Source organism: Ostrea edulis, chromosome 6 (genome assembly GCF_947568905.1).
Source record: "Ostrea edulis chromosome 6, xbOstEdul1.1, whole genome shotgun sequence".
Classification (NCBI taxonomy): Eukaryota; Metazoa; Mollusca; class Bivalvia; order Ostreida; family Ostreidae; genus Ostrea; species Ostrea edulis.
The window spans coordinates 91,133,151-91,156,171 of record NC_079169.1 but is presented as its reverse complement, the minus strand read 5'-3'; the positions used below and the strand labels follow the sequence as shown (position 1 = coordinate 91,156,171).

General features: G+C 32.8%; 1 protein-coding gene across 2 annotated transcripts; it reads left to right on the top strand.

The window, feature by feature from the left end:
- Positions 1-1,849: 1,849 nt before the first annotated feature.
- LOC125646496 (ALX homeobox protein 1-like) lies at positions 1,850-13,925 on the top strand. Of its 2 annotated transcripts, none has more exons than XM_048872823.2 (4): positions 1,850-2,739; positions 3,599-3,933; positions 12,833-12,967; positions 13,388-13,925. In XM_048872823.2, exons 1-4 carry the CDS (start codon positions 2,541-2,543, stop codon positions 13,676-13,678), a joined length of 960 nt encoding a protein of 319 aa, XP_048728780.1. In that variant the 5' UTR covers positions 1,850-2,540; the 3' UTR covers positions 13,679-13,925. The 2 variants fall into 2 exon arrangements, with proteins under 2 accessions (XP_048728780.1, XP_055998660.1); XM_056142685.1 differs by lacking the exon at positions 1,850-2,739 and adding an exon at positions 2,965-3,441.
- Positions 13,926-23,021: the final 9,096 nt, after the last annotated feature.

Below are 23,021 nucleotides of genomic sequence, written 5' to 3'. Positions count from 1 at the left end.
TAATGTTCAACATAAATCAAATCTAACATGCAGCTTAACGCACGTGTGTAATAAAAAAAAAAAATAAGTTTAATGCCTAACATCAAGTGTCATTAGATGTATGTTGTAAATCTTATCAATAAATAAATCAAGAATTGTCCCTTTCTCGCAAGAAAACGTTGCTTTTTCTCATTTTATTATTATCATCATTTTTTTTTTTTTTTTTTTTTTTTTTTTTTGCTTTGTTTACAGAATTTCATGTTAGATAGTGCTCCGTGAAATTATTCAGGGGGTTCAGCGTTACGCTACTATTTGAGAAATAAATATTTCTTTGAACTTTTGAAATATTTCGGTCGAGCCGTTAAAGAAAAAAGAAATTAAGATATTTCCTCGAAATTCATAACCCCCCAAATCCCATTAGGGTGTCTGCATGTATATAAAACACATTACGGAATTTAAAACCCATAAAATGCAATATGGTAGAGATGTGTTATTCTGTGATCTCTTTATTTATCGATTCCCCCCAGTACAGAAACCCAACAAAAAGCACTCACACCTTGCAGCATAATCGCTCCCCATAAGAAGTTAGTTCATAGAATTAATGTTCATTTACATTTATTAAAAAAAGAAAGTCGATATGATGTGGAGGAATTATTGCGTTTCATACAAGGATAGATGTAATGTTGCACACAACATGTTCACCAGATTATGCACTACTCCTTCCTGCCGCGCGCGCTCTGCAAGAGCCAGTCAAAATTACTCCGCTGCGACGCTGGAGAGTTTTGATAAAAATGAAAATGCATATTAGATGTTGATTAAATTCAATTACTTTCTCAGTTGGGTTTCCGAGTATAAGATTTGATACGGAATAGCTAGACCGTGTTTACTCCGACTTGTAGGCCATGTGGTTTGTCGTCGCCAGCACTTTTCTAACGTCTTGCTCAGTATTTCTGGTTTTCATGAATTGTCTGGTATTTGGAGTTTTCTTTATACTTTTGCTCGGGGAATGTTGTTTATTCTCGTTATGATATTATATGATAAATAAAAACTATAAAACCTCGACACATTCGCTCTTTGTCTTCTTTATTGTTGATTGTATTATTGCTTTCTCTACACTCGCTGCTCTCAAACAATCCTCCCACTATACGCATGTTGGCTAATATTAACAGTCTTGTATCGCACAGTGTATATGTATGTACAATGACAGATTTTCCGAGGATGAAACATTAACGATATAGCTGTGTGGATTACGAAAAGCGATCAAGTAACATACATGAAACATAATATCCGAACACTAGTAAATCTAAATCTCTCTCTCTCTCTCTCTCTCTCTGTCTCTCTCTCTGTCTCTCTCTCTCTAAATCTCTCTCTCTCTCTAAATCTCTCTCTCTCTCTCTCTCTCTCTCTCTCTCTCTCTCTCTCAAACAGACTGTATTAGGAAAGCATTTGGAAATAGCAAAAGAAAAAAAGACAAATAGGACATATTGTTGTTCAAAAATTCCTCATGAGAACATCAAACGTAATTACTGTAATTTCGCGGGGTCTTTTATTGCATTCTAAAATCAGGATAAATCTAATTTAAACAATATATAGTCACAAAACAAGTGAATGGAATTGGGCAGCAGGCACAGCCTATTTTAGCCCTCTCCCTTCTTCAGGATTCTTATATTTTTACGCGATTTATAAAGTATATCATACCTGGCAAAGGAAGTACTGGACGTGAGTTCTTTAATTTGCTATAAATCTCGATTTTCAAAACCCATTGTCAAAAACTATTTACTTTAAATCGAAAATCGTTTGATAGGTCTTCAAATGAAAAAAAAAAATAGAATCCTGGCATCATCTCTTATCAGCATGGATTGAAAAATTCAATTACGTATACTTTTCCAACCGTTGGCGTCGAATTGCTTTTAAGTGAATTGCATGGTGTCTTGCTTTTATCTGTGTATCATACAGATTAGATCATAAACAACGTAGGTTAAAGTGGTTGCTCATTAGCACTCATAATCAAATAATTCAATGACGGATTGCGCGAGAGTAAACTAGCGTTTAGCGTGTTTAGGGCATGGTCAAAGTGTAAAGCGACCGATTTCGCGGATTAGCCAGTGTGGCATCGCAATATTGATATTACGTCACAAGCGCGCCAAAACTGACGTTCTGTGAGGGGGAAGTATCAAGCCGCTGCATTATATTTTATGCAAACATATTCACACATGTTGAAATGATCGGTTGGTTTTTGTCCCTGGCAGAGCAGAGACTGAAAGGGTAGGAATCTTTGCGTACGTGTCAAGTTTTTTTCTTCTATCTTTCTGTTCTGGGTTCATGTATAATTAAACAGAAGGGTGATATCCCGGGGAGACCCAGAAGCTCTCCGTACCAGTAGAACTTACACAAACTGTTGTTCACTGCGACTGCCCCCCGTACGCTCTATTTATACAAGAACCAACGATCCGAAAAATTTTGAGGTAGAGCTCATTTCAGCGACTCGGAATCTACTACTTTGAAGCTCTCTGAGAATCAACTGATCAACGATAATTCTTTAATTGACTAATCTGATAAAAATGTCCATGTTTTCGGATTACCCGACCATTACTGATTCCATTCGCGGCCCCGGAGTATTGGACATGTTGGGAGGAACTATACCCCGTCCCCCTGATCTATCTTTGGGGAACAGACCAGAATCGTACAACCAACACACAATCGAAGGAATTCTCGGAACACGCGGTAGAGAGGGCCTGTCTTTGGAGCGAATCAATAAAGGTATGAGCATTTCACCTCTTCGTAGTTGCAGTATTTCAACGTCCCCTGCAATATGTCCCAACTTCCCATAATTTAACCGCACATGAATGTAATTTTAATTGGAAAGCTAGATATCTCTTGTGTAACAGTACTATTTAAAATTTCATTGCCAAGACGCAAACCAATGATAAATAAAAAGTAATCAAATCACTTAATTTTGTTCTTCAGTCTTTCCGCAGACTGCCAGCTGTATTTTATTTTATGGTGAAAAAAATTAATATAGGATATGAAAAATGTGGGTTTGCTTGTTTTCTTTACACGGTGCTTTAGTTGAAAGATCATAAATTATCTTTATCATTGAAAGGTTAAGAAGATCTTGTTAGCGAACAATTCTATTCCTCTCGATGGCGTGTTGATTGGAAATAATAAATTTCATTACTTTCAATAAAGATAAATTGCTATTTATTTATGTTAATAATCTTTGTAAGCCAGCATATAATTCAATTTTTGATAACGATCTGAGAGTACACATGACGGATTAGACTATTTATCACGAATGGTTTTTATTGAGTGTGAAATTCAGCAAGTAGCTTTTTCTTAGGAGGAATTTCAAGAGGCTGCAAGCCGCAAAATTACACCGATGATTACTAAATAATGACTCGAATAATATGGAATTCAAAACTTTTCTTAGATGTTTAATTTCTTTCCGATTAGAACAAAGAAGTTTGTTTTTTTTAACTATATAATTAAAACGAAAATTGAAAGAGTTGCGTTTGACGTATTTTGATGAAATAATAGCAGCAATTATTTTAAATGAAATATTCGTTTTTGAGAGACTTTAATTTTCTAGTGTCTTTTTTTTTTATATTTTCGATTACAGACATGGAAAGAGAGATTAATAAGACCATCCATCATGGTTCAAATGAAAATACTCCGTCATCTTTGGATAAAACGGAATCTCCGGGAAACAGTGTAAAATCCGGACCAAATTCTCCGGATAAATTTATCAAACAGGAGACAGACGACAATGATGACGATGTAAAGAAAGACGATATTAGCGATGGGGACAAAAGCAAGAAACGCCGAAATCGGACTACGTTTACCAGCTTCCAGTTGGAAGAAATGGAAAGAGTATTCCAGAAAACCCATTATCCGGACGTGTATGCACGTGAACAGCTAGCATTGAGGTGTAACCTCACAGAAGCAAGGGTTCAGGTACGGTTTGATAAACAGATTATGTTTTACTTAAGTATCACATACATTGTACCTAGACTAATTCCATATTACACATATTTCATTTTTAAAAATTGAAATATTCATAATTGATATCCAGAAAAATAAATGTCGTGTCAGCATTAGGTATTTTTGCATACCATTATTTTATAGCATATCTCATTATCGCTTTATTATCAGCATTTCTTATTGGCAAATTTCATGCTTTGTAGTTTTGGAAACATTAGATTTTGACACCTAAATATATTGCGTTAAGAAAATTGTAACTGGACGTCGCCATGCGGGACAGGTCTTCTTTTAGAATACGATCTTCAGACCATTTTAGCATCGGCTAGTGTTTCAATTTTAAATAATACTCGGGTAAAAATTGGACAATGTAATGTATCAGTCATATTTTCTCATTAGCACTAAACTTGGTATAGATACATTGTAATACTAATACATGTACATGCACCAGTGGTTACAACCAATTCTGTCTTCAATTTGATTTTCCTAAATCTATAAATCAAGGATGCAAATTGTTTGAAATAAGGTCAGGAATATATGCAGCGACCTATAAAGAGGTCACAAGCGAAACCCCCTATCCCCTGTGGTTTTGGTTGACAGCGCGGCACGGGTGCGGGTGGCATTACACGTGCCTGTCTAAATATACATACCCCGGATGTCGTATGAGATCTATTGAATTCAACGTAAACATAATGGCGGTGGCAAATTGATCACATTTGGCAGAATATAAACCAAGTTTGACAAATTAGTCAAACTTTGTAAATATGAACCAGTACTTCACAAAGGAATTGATTGCAATTAATATGGAGAAAAGGTATATACATGTACACACTTTAAAGCCTTACTTCAATAACCCTTCTAAAAACAACGACCCCAAGTCGTGTAAATATAGATTGAAAATTAATAATTATTTGTCAGATGTTTATGCGATTAATGAAACATTTTTTGAGATATCAATGAAAGTTAGTGACATTTGCTAGAATTTTTTTTTTTTTTAACAATAGTACCTTTTCTTTCTCCGAGTATCTCGTAGTTCTATTGAATGTAATTTGAGAATAAAAGTATTTAAAAGGCTTCAGATGTATTTTATAGATAAGATTTCTGAAATAAATCAATCTTTATGACTTCTAAGAGGCGTTAATGTCATTGCATGACCAATAATGAGATAATACGTACTATTAAAGGTTTAATGCCCATGTTTTTACTAAGATTTATATGAAATATGCCCGCTTGCCGTCAAACCATTTTATCAATGAAATAAATCGAACAAACTAGATGCAGAAAGCTAATAATTTTTTTTATTTCTCACATTTTCCAGAACTGAACAATCGCTGTTATGCATGAAATTCGCTTCTTATCTTCAAGATGATCGGTTTCTTGTCGATTTAAAAACAAATTGTGTACTCTAAAATGTGCAAACGAAAGTTTCCTTGCAGTGCAGCTTGCTATCTCCCTCATCTTAATGTTAGTGTCCAGTTTGTTTAACTTCATTTTACTGAAAATTGTATTTAAAGAAAACTTAATTGGTTTGGGTAGCGGCACAACCAACAAAGCGTATACTCCCGGAATATTAATATGTACATACATGTACAAAGGACTTAAACATATATAGATTGCTGATATATAAATATCAAACACAAAAGTAAAAGTTAAACTGTTTGTAAAATATCATTGTTCAAATTAATAAACACAATTATTAAGTGTCAATAATATCAAACAACTGCATGATTTAGGGAAGTTCATATTGCGCTAAGAAATGACCCGAGTGCATATAGACATTTTACTTGAATCGTCATTATATATATATATATATATATATATATATATATATATATATATATATATATATATATATATATAATATTTATTATACATCTCTGCTTTAAATTTGATTTTGAATTTTGTTACGTTGAACAGATCGTTCACTTCGACTACGTTATAAACAAGGTACAATATGTTCTTAAAATGTGCAATAAAATGTTCTTAAAATGTTCTATAAGATGCTTGTCTTCCGTTATAAGAATAAATGGAAAATGTGAAGAAAGCCAAGTCTTGAAGCTATTAGCTCTAGTAATTCGTATTTGATTTTGCCACGACAGAATATTTGTAAAAATTTCTGAGAGAAAATTACTCCAAACTATTATAATACGATATTTGTTCAAAATGATAATGTAAATTTCTTTACATCGATGCACCTATAACTGGTTCAGAAGATATACATTTTGATTTAAATTATATATAGACATTTTATTATAACATTGTTGTAATTTCACAGTTTTTAAATCGACAATGTTCAGAAAATGTGATTGTTAAGCCTACTTCTTTGTGCTGAAAAAAAAACACAACTAATTGTTTGTCTTAACATTTAACGAATTCATCCCCAAATTTAAATCATTCATTCACATTTGAATTGATTATATATAATTTTGATAAACGGTTTAATTTATCAAAGTTCAAACTGAACTACTGCAATCGAATGAATATCACCGTGCATTTCTGGTCATTTTCATTTTCACTTGTAAAGAAAGTTTCGAAGATAGTTAAATCCCAAAGTATTTTATTTCTGTATTATATGTATTCAAACAACCTATAGTGACCAACGAGAAGGTGACAAATGATTAGAACTAATATCTTCAAGACTTGGCTTTCTTCACATTTTTCATTTACTCTTATAAACGTACGATGTGCATTACATGTTTTAATCTGTTCGGAGGAATCTTCATCTCTGGGTTACAGGAGGATCATAACACACATAACACAATTATAATATTTTACATACAAATGAAATGGAAATTGTGATTTATAATTACTGTATATTCATCCTCGCATTTATAAATCACGCAAACGCTGTGTTTTGATTACAGCAGTTTTCTATTGTAAAAAAAGAAAAAAATAGATGGGTGAAACTTTAGAAAAATACTTTCGATTCCTACTATCCTTTACTGTTTAAAAGATGAAAAATCTTGTTGACTATATCTATGTGTTCCTTCTAATCTCTTAAACCGAGTTCCTCTGTCTTTTATTATCGCCTACAGTCCCCTGGTATAGTGCCTTAGTACATCAGTATATCTGTACGTTACACTGGTGTACGAACATCCAACAAAATCTAAAATTTCACTGTTTTAGTCCCATTTCGGGGAATGTGATTGAAATATCAACATTTTTTTAAATGAATACACTTATATAAAAATAAGATGAAGCAATATGCGATTCTTTTATTAAGAAAAGAATGATCTTGTTTATTATTTTTATTAAATATGTTTACTTATTCATTTTAACTTACAAAATTGAAATGTTCAGTTTTTTCGGTCTTTTAATCAACATCGATTTTGGATAACTTGAAAAAGTTTAAACATGAAACAACTCTCAACTCAATTGCTTGCCTTGACTTCTAGAAGAAATAATTTTTAAGCACTTAATAATTTGTTTCATCTTCACAAACACATTTTCCCCAGAAAATTTATTACTTTACAAAGCGTGTGACACGAATAGCACAAGTGTTTAATGTACTTAAAGACATAGAATTAATAGAATTTCTTAACTATTCATTACATCAAAAAAAGAAAATAATTTTGGTTTCATTTCAACATTAAAACTGCACTCTACGTGTTAATAAAATGTTAACATTTTCAAGTGTCCGAAAATGCAGCGTGTGGAATCGATTAAATCCCACAAGATGTGCAAAAAGAGTAGATACGGGGGGAAAAATTCTTGCATGTTGACAATTTTATACTACGATTAAAGAAGACAAGAAATTTACAGATGCATTCGTGTGTCTTTCATCTCGACCTGTAAAAGTGACCCTCAGCACGTGGAAAACATGGGCTTGATGTCGAAAAGTTGATGTTATAGGAACATAAACACTCATCAGCATAATCATATTTATCTAAGAAGCAAGCATGAAAACGATCCAGCTGATGGAAATTATAATGACCCAGCGGGTTACGCGATGCACGCGCTATCCCAGGGCGCAACGCACGAGTCCCCGCCCACAGAGAATGCGGCGTGTCGTACCTTCGACAACGAACAAATTCAAACGCTCAAAGAGAATCCGAAGACAAAATGTCTGGTCGAACGTGCATTTAGATTAGTTGAAAATCTACATTTAATTATAATGGAACTTAATAGTCTCTTTTACTTTTTTTTCATTTTTGTCTTTCAAATGAAAATAAAATTGCTGAACTTCTTTCTTTCGCAAAAGAGGAGAAGACGAAAGCGACTTGCGAAGTCTATGGATAAATTAGCTTGAAGTTTATATGTTAACATGAACTTAATAGCCTTTTTATCAATTATACATGTTTAAATATCTCGTTTGAATTAAAGAAATGTAAAAGGTTTATGATATTCCATCTTGGTCGTAAAATTAAGGAGTGAGCAACCCGGAATTCGGACCGCAGACAGGCTGACAACTATCCTGCCTATCAAACGGTGTAAATATACCATCAGTGTCTCTTTTGATCGCTTGATGAAACAAGGGCCAAAGTATATTCACTTATCTAGTTATAATAATTCAATTATTTGAATATGAAAATTGGTCTATCAATTACCACAGCACGGGGGGAAACCGTTCATCGTAATCGGCGCTGTAGAGAGCCAATAATCTAAACTCGGTAGGTCCATGCTCTCAGATTTTTTTCTTCGGATTTTGTTTGACTCGAGTTCATTGTTTTCGCCTTATTTAAACATGAAGATTTAAAATCAAACAAATGACTAATAACAACAAGTGATTACTCACGTTCAAAACACTTGTTTGCATTATTTGTGAGCCCGCGAATAGTTTTCTAATTCAATTAGCTCCTGTTGAGAAGTAAATTTCATGTAATTTCTCAATTTATGATTTTTCGGTGATAAATATGTGTATATATATTTTTAGCATAAAAACTATAATTCTTTATTAAACATTTGGCATAATTCTCGACTTTTTAAAAAAAAAATTACAACTTTAAAAGATTTGAATGATCATTGAGAGTGATGGTATTACAAACATTTTTATATACTTTACTGTTGAATGTTTCATGTTTCACGAATAGTGCACTCTGCGTGTTCATGACACAACATTTTGTTCTGGGGTTACGCATTACATTGTAAACCTGCTAACTTTGGATCTAAGAATTTGATAGATGAATTCTGAAATTTTGTTACAAAGTTTATAAGCGTACTGTTTCATTAAATGACAAAGCACGTCTTCAAAAATTTTTATTTTTAAAATATTTATGTTTGCGTCAGTTCATGTCCTGTCCTGTGTTACTTAATCAATGCACATTTCAATTCATTGAATTGTTTATCTAAAGAATAATCGATTTTCGAAATTCCCACCTTTCCTATTTGTATCATGTAATGACATATTCATGTGATATATCAACCACGAATAATTTCCATCAAATAAGTTTAACGGAAAATATTTAAATATTGTTCCAAATTTAATTGAAATGAAAGTGCATTTCTTAAATTATAAAATATTTGCATTAGTATATTTCCTTAGATAAATTATGAAATATTATCGATCAAATACGAGTTGTCGCACGCTTTTGAATTTTGTGAGCTAATTTTGAATTTGTCAAAACTTACTATCAGCAAATAAACTTTCAATGTTTTAATTTTTGAAATCATTTTGATAATTCTGAAAATAAAATGATATTAGCAGTCTGGGGGAAATTAATTTACTATGCTATCAAGTTTTGATGTGATATAACACTGGTGATATTTTTTTTATATAGATTACTTTACGTAAATTGTAAGCATTTAATCAACCGACTGCTGGGTTTTTAATTTATGCTTGTACTGATAAGTTGTACAGATTAACAGTTGATAAAGAATCGATACCTTTTAGAATGATGTATTTATATATATCATAGATTTATGTTGATGAAACTCTTGTCTCAAGAGAGAAATCTAAAACATTGAATCCGTCTAATGGTGAGAAAATAACGATTTCATCTCTAATGTACTCTAATTGAAGGCTTACACCTGATAAATAAAATTAACACGATTTAGATGTTGCTTTTAACAGAAAATTAATCTCCTGTTATATTCCTGAATCAATTAAAAGGATAATAATCATGAGGGGAAAATATGAATGACTGCGAATGCTTTCAGATAGAATCTCAAAAAATTAGAACATTTAATGAGGGTCATGCGGCTGAAAAGCAGACTGCGATCTGAAAATACGTAACATTAAAACGGCATCTAAAAACATTCCCGCTAACCAATCTCAGAGCGGTGCTGCGATTTAATTAAAATTTTCTGTCCTGGGGAATTTTATTACGGAATATATCATATCAATGCACAAGGAGCATTCTTTGAAGTATATCAGTTTGTAGGAAATTCACCCACCCATCGGAGAGCAAATGTGAAAACCTCCATGCTCCTTCTCAATTTTTTTTTTCAAAAGACAGAGTCGAGGTTACGAAAAAAAACCCACAACGTTGGATATCTCGGAACGTTTGAAAGACATCGGCAGATAGCTAATCATTGCAATAATTAAACTCGCCAGGAAGTCGAAATTTTGTTGCTTAATCTGATTAATGCATTATTCCGTTATTTTGGGTAATGACGATTTGCAGTGCCGCGCGCTCTTTGGGAGGTTAGTCGTGACGGCGTCGTTTGCCCATTGCAGACAATGCTGGCGATAAAACTATTCACTTTTCAAATGTTTCTTATTTTTCGCTAAATGGACCCGACGTCACTTACAAAGAAATGATATTTATATCAGAAGAAAACGGAGGGTTTTTTTCCTTTTGCTCATTATTCCTTTGACGATTATTTGTTTTATTTTGAGAATTTTGGCATCGAGTTTTTTTGAAATTTCAAATCAACGTGTACACTTCTATAATTTGCTTTAAGCAAAGGAAACTCGAAATTAATTAAGATATAAACAAGTTAATCTGTCTGAACTTAAGATATAAAAACCCACTGTCTGAGCTGGATGCGCCACAAAGTTTTCATAATTCAAGGGGAAATTCTTATGATTTTCCATTAGATCCCCATTTACAAAAGAAATAAAAGATTAGCATTCAAGCTTTGTTAAGCAATTCAAGTCACGCCCACTTTTCAAATGAGATAATAAACTTTCAAGATGTAAAGCATAAAGGGCTTTTCAGAGCGGATTCAATGGAAAGACATTCGTTAGGCGCTATTCTATCGGTAATTTACATGAAATCAACACGATCCGCATTCTTATCTACATGTACTTTGTGAGAACACTTGCATTTTTGTAAGGATTTGTGGACGAAGCAGGATAATTGCCGATTGTCAGACAAATGCACATGCATTTCAGAACTATATATACATATTCTGCTCGTGATTTTGTTTGCAATGATTTTCTCCGTCAGTTTGGTGGTCAGGTACTTACAGAAAATACACGGAGCTTGTTCTGTGTATTTTATTTTTTGATAGTACAGATGGCGTTCACACATATGATTGCTCTTTGAAATTTTTAAGGTTATATAATTTGAAGGGGAAAACTTCAATATCGCTAAAAGTTTTTTAATTCATCTGTATTATGTTTTCATATTTCTAAAAAAAAAATCGCCATATTGTAGGATATTCTAAGGATGAATGTTTAACGCAATACCTAGACTTAAAACTTTGCCCATATGATGAAACCCTTTCATTCACGTTCAAAACATTTTCCACATCTGTGACCTTGTGTTCAAGGTATGCTATATATTTTCCTTGGGATAGTTAGAAATATTTCTCAATTAAAGAAGACATGCATACAAATGAATATTTTAATTAAATGATAACTCCTGTGGCGCGCGATGCATCAAAGCTTCCACTAAAACACCACAAAGCACCCCATCCGTCCGACGCAGACCAACACGGCACCTGAAATAATATATCTTAAAAGAAAAATGATGTTATTTCTGTTTTAGTTTTATGCCTTGTATTGCCAAACGAATAATTAAAACACAATTTGAGCATAAAGCAAAAGAAAAGTTGGAGTGACTTCTCACTTTTGGGTTCTTTAAAGTGCATGGGTCGATACTCGACCAGGCATACGACTATTCCGAGTTCTGCCACAGCCAGGGGGAGACATGTGGTGTTAATTAGCTACCGTCGTGAAGTCCATGTACTCTGCCAAATTCAATAAACGTTAATTCGAACCATTTTCTGTCGATTTATTTACACACATGTCTGTTTGTGTAAAATTCGCTTTTCGTTTGATTAAAAGTCCAGTGCGGACAAGTGAATACTACTTCAAATGTTACAGAATACTGGACGTGTGGTTTGTTTTCCTTAAAGACCAGATGAAAAGTATTTCAGATTCATATTATGTTTCATCTCGAAATCCAATTTAATGCTGTGAAGTGCATGTTTATAAAGAATTAGTTTTCATGAAAATTATATTGATTGTCAATTAGAATTTAGGTCTACATGGTTTACAGTTGATTCAGCATGAATTTTAAAGTATAGACAAAAGTTATTTACTAAATTTTTAAAAACGATAGACATGTTTAAACAAAACAGGGAATTATTTTCAAGAAGATCTATTTTACTTTAGAACAAAACGTGAACAGGGAACAGAATTAAAAAAAATCGTATGAAAATGAGTTGCAAGCATATTTTAACAAAAGTTTTAAAACATCGCTGGTTGTGCTGAAAGAATTTTCACCGTACGATAATTTTTTTTATGTACAAAATAACATATTATGATAAATTAAATGAACGATGTAATTCATAAGACAAAAAATGATGATTGTGTTTGATTTTTTTTTCAAGCGCAAACTCCAGTATGAATTGGGAAGATACTCAGTATTTTGGATGTTGTTTTTCTCTCAAAGGAATTATTTATTGTCTAAGGCACAAAATACATACTGCACTGATCTTCTGTTTTATTGATAAGAAATATTAATACGTCTTTTATGATTTCTAGGTTTGGTTTCAAAACCGTCGGGCCAAGTGGAGAAAGAGGGAGCGGTTCGGTCAGCTGCAGGGAATGAGGGCGATGACGGGCGGATCCAACCCGTACGACTTCCAGCTCACACCAAGACATGATGCTTATCCGCAGGTGAGTATATCGAATGTATAAATCTTTTGAAACAAATTCTCTCATCACCTCTACCTTCGTCGAAATACAGTATTCTCTAATTTAATTGCTCATCAAATTAAGGACACTTGATACCAAAAACAAAAAATTAAAAATGAGTACCTGGGTTGCTATATATTTTTGACACAGTTTGATCATAATAAGTACAGATATCAAATTCCTTTTAAAAATTAGGGACTTGTAAATTTTCTTTGATGTTCAAAAGTTAAAATATATTAACCCTCCCTAAAAACACTATACAAATTTTCCCCACTGTTTAAAAATTTTGTTTGTCGCAAATATTGTAAAGATAAATGTAATACATAACTACAAATCTCAAGGATAATTTCTCAATTGTCAGATTTCCAATTCTTTAATTTAAATTTTCTTTTGACCTTTCAGCTTCAACACAACCCGTGGGCAACATCACCTCAAATTCCTTATTCTATGCAAAATTCCACTTGCATGGCCTCGCAGTCCACAGTCCCCAATTTTATGGGACTGGCACATCCTAGCCATTTGTCGTCATATCCTGTCAGCCACCAGCCGACAATGTCCCTACCCGTGTCTCAATCGCCGCCGCTTGATCCGTGCGAAAATTCCGAGAGAAGAAGCACTAGTATTGCCGCTCTTAGACTCAAAGCCCATGAACACGGGGTGGCCATGGGAATATTTGGTGCGTATGGCAAGTGACAATCAATGTGGAGAAAAAAATGACAATATATTCAAAGATGTGGACCTAAAACTGTGTTGTAAGTAATTCGGTGTATATAAATTATTGTCTGGAATGTGAAGAAATGTCACGTTGACTTGAATTTATTTTACAGATATGCGTCCTACTGGTTTAATGTATATTTGTAAGAATGTGCAAAGATTTATACAACTGTGCCTCTGAATGGATTATATCGTATTTTGTATATAAAAATCATTAACCCCCATTTTTCTTCTCCATGTTGTGATTTGCGTCGGGTCTATATGAGTTTTTTTGTTATCGGGTTTAATATCTACAAGAACATTTAGTGTTTGATGACGATGAAGCACAAATTCAAAAAAGATATTACGGAGATACGCCCATTTTACCTTATTTCAAAACCATTAATGCTCTCAATATCGATACACGTTGAATTGATAAGAAAAGACGTAATTCATAGTAATCACATTTTTCATACAATCGGGTCACTGCACTACAATATATTTGTCTAAATAAAAAAAGCGTATCTCTGATGCAGATGAACACAAGGTGTGCATGCAATATTATATGATTATGTCATGAAAATGAAACTTGAGTAAATAAAGCGCTAAACAAATCGAACAAAGACAACCCGTCTCTTTAGGGAAAACAAACGTGGAGACAATACATTTCAAAGAAACTTCAATGTGTAGAATCGCAGTTCCTGCGATCTGATAAATCATATTTAGGAGAAAATATCGCATGATATACTCTACCGTAGAAAGAAGAAAAAACTCGAGACAAAACATCAGAGAAAACGGATAAGAATGTATTCTATGCAAATATAATTTTACTGCATAAACAAATATGATAATAAACGCAAATTAGTGGGAATAGAGGAGCTCGTCTATCTCAGCGTATCTTTATATTCATCGGGAATTGGGTTACTAATGATAAATACCATAATAATTGAGTACAGTTAAGAGGCCGTTTTCTCTGAACGTAGCGAGATACTTTTCAGGCTAAAGTGGCTCATGATGTTGTCCAATTGAAGCTGACAGATTTTTGACAGACGTGCCGAGCGAAGCACACATTGTTTATGTAATTTGTTGGTCTTCTCGGGAAAAAGACACCCCTTTTACACATGTTCTGTCAGCGATTTGGTCAGTCGTGGGTGATAATGCTAGTACTCGAAGTGATAGAAAGCATCCTCATTTCTGATGGTCTAGCGAGTTAATTATGCATTTTGCTTAGATAAGAATATTAAATGGGATTATACGACATATGCTGACACATGCCTCTGCGGGCATGCTATCGAAGGTATATCAGGATTAAGATGTAACTAAGATTGGTCTTTAGAGACATTTTAGTTTAAAGGGTGTCAATTACAACTCAATTTAATATATACATCTTCCAAATTTTCTTAACTTATTAATGACTGCAAACAAGACTCCCCAAGTCTTTCACATTAGATGTAGACCGCAGAAATTCACTTATTAGTTCGGAATATAATATAATATTATAATTAAAATTTTGCAAATCTTTGGAAATGTTTAGAACAATGATTTTGAAATATTCGTGCATTATGAAGGATGTAGAAAAGGCCGGGGTGCATAGAGCAGTGTCAGGGCACATATAAAGCATTAAGGCATGCCTTTATATTGCATCGTTTTCAGAAACATACAAGGGTTAAACTTCGGTATGATAGTAAATATTTATAATCCGCAGTAGGGTTATCTATGAAAACTGTAACATACAAGCGGCCTAAACCAATGTAAACATATAATGTCAGTATGTCTGTCTGTGAATAAATACATGTATTTTGCCAATACAAGTATGATAGATATCATATCAAAAATAGTAAATTTGATAATGTATTATATAAAAATATCAATAGAAATAATAATAATCATATATTAAGAATAGAAAATACAATATCATGTTACTATAAGAATTGTAAATATAAAATTTTATCAAAATAAGATTTATAAATAAATTATTGTATTGCCATAAGAATAGTAAATTGTATCAATGTCAGAAATTTCCTATGTAATTTACAATGTACTATTCTATGATATATAAAATAATAAATGTAATATAGTATCAAAGAATAGTATACATGTATATATATATATATATATATATATATATATATATATATATATATATATATATATATATATATATATAAGGATTATTGAACTTACATGCATGTATATTGGTGGATATAGGCTAAGTTAAGTGTGAAAATTTGCGAACTTGTGAGAGGATTTTTACACCCACCGAATGCTGATATTCACTAATATAAATTCAAGAACTCCTTTATTATACAGTATATACATATATGTAGCTAAACCACAATTTTGTTATTATATTTTGATAATGTATTTATTTCTCACGAAGTCTAGAAACTGGGGCATTATTGGTACCGATATCACGTTATCAATGTTCATCCGAATGCATTGATTATTGCTTGTGCTGGTAAAATGTTTCAAACTGTGATCATGATAATCACTGGTCCGTAACAATATATCAGGGTCGAAATGTTACAAAAATTGATTGATACTTTTAAAATAGATAAAATATCGAAACCAGATACCAGAGCTTAGCCAAAACAGCTGGTTCGCCATCTTTGTTTGCAACTAGAGTGTGATAACGTTAACTTGTACCCGGAACGTTTCGGTGCGGATCTAATCACTTATGAAAAGTTGGTGATCAGTAATTACCCAGGTATTGCACGCTAAAATTCTTTAGAATGTAGGAACATTTTATTGCTAAAAAGTATCTTAGATATAAAACAGAAACAATTCAATATTGAAAAAAATATTGAAGTATCGTATGGAACTACAAACTGTCAACAATTTTATAATGTTATTCAATAATACCAATAGTGAATATATCATCATGTTAAATATGATATATAATGAATATATTACCATATTGATACAAGAATAATAAATGAAAAATAATATGAATTTAAGAATGATAAATGAAATATTGTATCAATATAAGAATAGTAAATTTCTTATTTTCATCTTTGTTATAAATTGATTGTCAAATCTATCAGCCTTTAAAAATATTAGTGATGTGCAAAACAGATGAAAACTGTACAATCTGTAAACTTAACTTTTGTTGGATATTATGCAAGGCATCTATGATGTCGTTTGAATACTATACTGTCGTCTGGACACTTCGACGTGCAGAACATCACCAAATATCAAAGAAACTTGGCGTGTCTCCGATCTTTGTTATTCTTAACAGAATTGATGGAATCAATGTGAATACAATGGAAATTACAGGCAATTGTGTAATGTAAAAATGTATATATCTGCTGTTGCGCCAACATAATTTAACAGAAAACATTTCAGCAATATTTAAGAGTAGTTTAGATGATACAAATATCAAATATAATACAAAATGTTTCTGTTAGAAATAGAAATCTGAAAATTTATTTGTTGGGTCTAGTTTATCATATTTATTAACTTTGAACAGCGTTCAAATCATTAACATTCTACATGTATGTGATTTATCGCTAAAATAAATTTATAATTATATCCCCTAGGATTAAACAGATTTTCTGTGTTCGTTGGTTCGTCTTTGTGTACTTGTAAAATTCATTCTTGAGTTTTACCAAACCTTCAAAGTGCCTTGCTAATGACACATGTCCTTAAGATACTGTTACCATTCCCATTTAGCTTTTCAAGGTTAAAAGTATAAAAATGAAAGGTCAATTGGGGGATGCGTACCTTACACAAATGTCATGTCAATTAAATGTAAGAAATGGGGATAATTTTAGGAACTTTTGAAATGTCCAGGTGGCAAGAGGGTGAAATTTGGGTTTTTTTTCTTTAAATAAAAAATAATCATTAAGATATTATTAGTATATTGACGTATTCTAATGTATTAGTATTTCTTTGAAAGTGATTTGAAATTCTCTAACGTTTATGAATACTTCGGAAAATACCTCAAATAAATTATTAAACACATTTTCGAACGTATTATCTACATGTAATTATTTTCTGCAATATTCAGATATGTGACAAAACAATTGAATCTTATATAAATCTAAAGTAATTACATATTAATATTGATTTTCAGATACACGTGTGAGCATTTTATTTGATGAATGAACATTGATCAGCTTCGCTATCTTATGATACTCAAATTTTAAAAAATAGGTTATCTATAAATGAAAAGAAGTAACATATTTTAAAAAGACACAGGATACCCCAAAACAAAATTGTTATATAGAATTTTGTAAAACTACATGCATAATTGTGTCTGTTTTTGGTAATTGCTAAAAATCCATTTTTACCACAAATTTTCCCCATGAAACTACCTTTATATTTAATTATTCACAAATGATATTTTGGCCTATCATCGATCAAACCTATTTTCTGATTTATTTTTGGGGAGGTCAAAATTTTTAAATAGGGTTGAAAAGTCGAATGATTGTATCATACAGGCTAGTGTTTTAACTTATCTACAATGCTGTTGTTACAAGTCTTATATTGTAGATATATCTACCTTATAATCCTTTATGTGCATTCACGTAAATTAATTTATTTTCGACATTAAACTGTTTCGCGTGGAAACACTCCGATAAAATCACTAGCAGATTTTTTTTCTCAGCAATTTCATATTGAGCAAATAATTGCATTTGTAACGTTATTTCGCCTGATATTACTTGACTCAAGAAACTTGATAGGTTTCAATGAAATTAACACTCCTAGAAGATAGATGTTTGTGAAGGTGTAAAAAATATTGAAATAAAAATATCAAATAGCAATTACAATAATCTTGTGAGAAACATGGAACTACATTTATCATTCTGTGTGGTAAAAGAAATAAGTTTATTGTGGTGCTGACGAATGATGTGTTGCGTTGATAATTTCATGATTAACAAAAATTTGTGAATTTCCAGATAACGCTCCCTTGAAGTAAGTCTCAGCATACAGGAGCATAGTCAAAAGTCTCAGCATACATTTACCAATATAGATTATCATTGGGTCAAATGCTGTCTGGCGTGTTTCATAACGATTGTTAGGCCGTTCTTGGCACGCTGATTTTGACTACGAATTACTCCGTTTATCTGATCAAGATATACGTCTCACGGCGGGTTTGACCGGTCAACAGGGTATGCTTACTCCTCCCAGACATGCACCTGATCCCACCTCTAGTACATCCAGGGGTCCGTGTTTGCCCAACTCTCTATTTTGTATTGCTTGTAGGAGCTGTGAGATTGATCAATGTTCGTTATCTAAACCTTTCATACAGGAGCATAGGCAAATCCAAGGACGGTGGTTCGTAGTTTTAAATTCAACAAGTGTTATATCGTCATCGAAGAGGATTGTGTTGTAATTAGTGATGCATTTTAATCCTATTAATAAATTCCATATAATTCATATCTCTAAGACCTAGAGATAGCCATGAATAAGCGTCAATTGTTTGTAATCTTCCACAAATATAACTGCCATTTTAAGGGTGTTTTAGGATCATTAACGACACTTGGTACAAAAACAAAAACTTTTCCCCGAGGATAATGAATATCAAATTCATATTTTCATAAATGAAATGAATGCAATTTACCGTACGGAATGCCATTCACTCCATTGATTTCTTTATAAAGAGTTATATAAGGAGGAGTAAAACAGGTATATTTTCAACATCATAGAAAATTTACAAGTCCAGTATTTTTTTTTATTTTAAAAAAAATATGTTTACTTATTACAACCAAATTACGTCAAAAATATATCAACCCATAAATATTCAAAACCCCTTGCACCGAGAAAAGACTCGAATGTGTATGGTACATGCATATAGACGTTTTACTTGTCTCGCCATTTTCCCATATATATGATGATATTCATTGTTATACATCTCGGTACTGAATAGAATTTTGAATTTTGTTATCTTAAACTGATCGTTCATTTTGACTTCGTTGTAAACAATGTACAATATGTTCCAAAATATTCTGTAAAATGTATGTCTTCTACAGTAAATTAAGACACTGAAAATTAAATTGATCTTAGTCGTTTGTTCATTGGTTGTGTGTCAAATGTCGTGTAAGCAATATTATATGTTTACCACAGTACTTGTTTATCTGTCACAGTGTAGTGTCCGACTGGTACTCAACAGCAACAGTTTATACCTCATCACACTGCAACGTTATTGTGAATTTCAAAATGTTTTAATTCAGAAATGAAATGTATTACAGGATCAATAGCTTTAACATTCTAATTAGCATAATTGAATATTATAGGAGTGATGAGATTGATCACTGTTCGTTATCTTCATCTTTATAGGAGTTATGAGATTGATCACTGTTCGTTATCTTCACCTTTATAGGAGTTATGAGATTGATCACTGTTCGTTATCTTCACCATTATAGGAGTTATGAGATTGATCACTGTTCGTTATCCTCACCTTTATAGGAGTGATGAGATTGATCACTGTTCGTTATCTTCACCTTTATAAGAGTTCTGAGATTGATCACTGTTCGTTATCTTCACCTTTATAGGAGTTATGAGATTGATCACTGTTCGTTATCTTCACCTTTATAGGAGTTATGAGATTGATCACTGTTCGTTATCCTCACCTTTATAGGAGTTATGAGATTGATCACTGTTCGTTATCTTCACCTTTTATAGGAGTGATGAGATTGATCACTGTTCGTTATCTTCACCTTTATAGGAGTTGTGAGATTGATCACTGTTCGTTATCTTCACCTTTATAGGAGTGATGAGATTGATCGCTGTTCGTTATCTTCACCTTTATAGGAGTTATGGGATTGATCACTGTTCGTTATCTTCACCTTTATAGGAGTTATTAGATTGATCACTGTTCGTTATCTTCTCCTTTATAGGAGTGATGAGATTGATCGCTGTTCGTTATCTTCACCTTTATAGGAGTTATGAGATTGATCACTGTTCGTTATCTTCACCTTTATAGGAGTTATGAGATTGATCACTGTTCGTTATCTTCACCTTTATAGGAGTGATGAGATTGATCACTGTTCGTTATCTTCACCTTTCATACATAAATGTATGTTAAATATGATTTATTTTAAGAATGGGACTGAAGATGAATAAGATATTTTAACACTAGATAAACTATAGTTCATGATACTTGATTATACATTGTAGATGCATATGCTGATGATCAGTATAATTCCGTGGTTTGCACAAATTAAGGTGTCCTGACCGGATTTGAACTGATTTCAATACATGTTATGCCATTAATGACCCTTCTATTTTAGTGGAGAACAGGTTCACATTAGCCCATGCATTATGTATGAGTGTGAACTGGTTCCCGTTAGCCATTCTATTTTAGTGAGAACGAGTTCATGTTAGCCACTTTTATTTCAGTGGAAAACGGGTTCATGCTAGCCTCTTCTCTTCTGTTTTAGTGGAGAACGGGTTCATGCTAGCCTCTTCTGTGTTAGTGGAGAACGGGTTCATGCTAGCCTCTTCTCTTCTGTTTTAGTGGAGAACGAGTTCATGCTAGCCTCTTCTCTTCTGTTTTAGTGGAGAACGGGTTCATTTTAGTCTTTTCCTTTTTTAGTGGAGAATGGGGTCGTGTTAGCCTCTTTTATTTTATTGGGGACCATGTTAGTCCCTTCTGTGTTGTGACGAATAGGTCCGTGTTATGCACCGCCAGCCTTTCATTTCCTTATCGTGCCTTCTTCAATACAGGTAGAACATGGTATATCTTTTAGCTCACCTGCGCTAAGTCTCAATAACGCTTCTCTGATCAAATCTTGTCCACAGTCTGTCTGGTGATGGGATGCTAAAATAATCCTTTTCTCAAGAACCACTGAATCAGAAAAATCAAACTCGCATGAAGACTTTCTTATATGATGAAGATTCAACATTGTTTAAACCATGAGTCCTGATACCAGGCTTTGACACCAAGGGCGAATTTGTTGCTCATAAACTGGTTAAGGTTTTGGTTTATGAGTTTGAAACTAGTTTTCAAACCAGTTTTGGTTTCACTTTGGTTTACAGCGAAGAAACAAATGAACAGTTTAAATCACAAATATGGCGTCTAGAAGATAAAAACTAGCATGTGTATCTCTAATCCTTCATAATACATTATTAGAAAGCGATGATACAGAAGATCCTGAAGTTGGGCTATCTCAAATCCAAATGCAAACATCAATCTGCTCTGCTCTGATGAGCCTGGTCCCCCAACGTCGGATCAGAATCCCTAGATTTCCTTTTTATGTTGAGGAGGTCCCCAGTATGCCGAACATTATTTCAGACAAAGATTTAGAATGAGTCAAGAAACTTTTACATCCCTCTTAATTATTCATTTTCATATGCTACCTAACAACTCAAATGACAATACAAGCCATTGCTGACCAATTTGGAGTATGTGAATATATAGTATTTGGTATCGTGAAACGTCTTGCTAATATTGTTTGTCGAGAATTTCTAAAGCAATACATAAAATAGCCAGTTGGTGAAAAAGTTTTCAACATCGCCATGCTGGATTGATTTCCCGCCTCTTTCGTAAACCGAATAAACTGCTCCCAGAGGTGGTTTAGTTGGTTTAACGAACTGGTTTAAGTTTTGGTAAAAACAAATAAAAAACCAGTCCTGGTTTTAAACTAGTTCAAAACCAGTTCGAAAAACAAATAAAAAGTTTACTAAACTGATTCGAGACTAAAACTAATTTAAGCACAACAAATTCGCCCCAAGAGTTTCAAAGTTGAACATAGGAATATATATAGAAAAAATGTTTAGAAATTTTCTTCTCTAAAAACTGAAGGGTTCAATAAGTCAAATTCGTGTGTAAACAATGTTATATAATGCAGAATCAAGCTTGTGAAAATTCCACTGCATGTGTCTTTATGAAGCATCCAGGGCGACATCCGTTCTGTATGGAGAATGTGACAACATCCGTTCTGTATGGAGAATGTGACAACATCCGTTCTGCCTTTATGGAGAGTGTGACGACATCCGTTCTGTATGGAGAATGTGACCACATCCGTTCTGTATGGAGAATGTGGTAGTATAATATTTTTGTCTTTGTAAACATTCTCCTCGTTATTTCAGTATGTATAACATCATCTGCTGTGTATCTGTGATATATTTGTGTGTGTGTGTGTGTGTGTGTTATTTAATTCAATATCAAAATTTTTATTCAGTTTTAAGGCAAAATAGATTCAAAATTCGTTATTATTGGAAGTTATCATATATTATATGTATACATGTACTTAGTATTTCCTTAAATCTGCAATAGTTGGATTCAAATTTTACAATATGACATATTTCTCCTACCATGCATTGTTTAGAAAGAAAAACGGACACGAATTACCATGTTCTAAGTTTTAACTCTTTAAATTAGTATTTGAATTTAAAA

Coding starts and splice junctions, on each gene's coding strand:
- LOC125646496 (XM_048872823.2), top strand. CDS start 2,541: ATGTCCATGTTTTCGGATTACCCGACCATTACTGATTCCATTCGCGGC. Junction 2,740..3,598: donor TTTGGAGCGAATCAATAAAG/GTATGAGCATTT, acceptor TTTCGATTACAG/ACATGGAAAGAGAGATTAAT. Junction 12,968..13,387: donor GACATGATGCTTATCCGCAG/GTGAGTATATCG, acceptor TTGACCTTTCAG/CTTCAACACAACCCGTGGGC.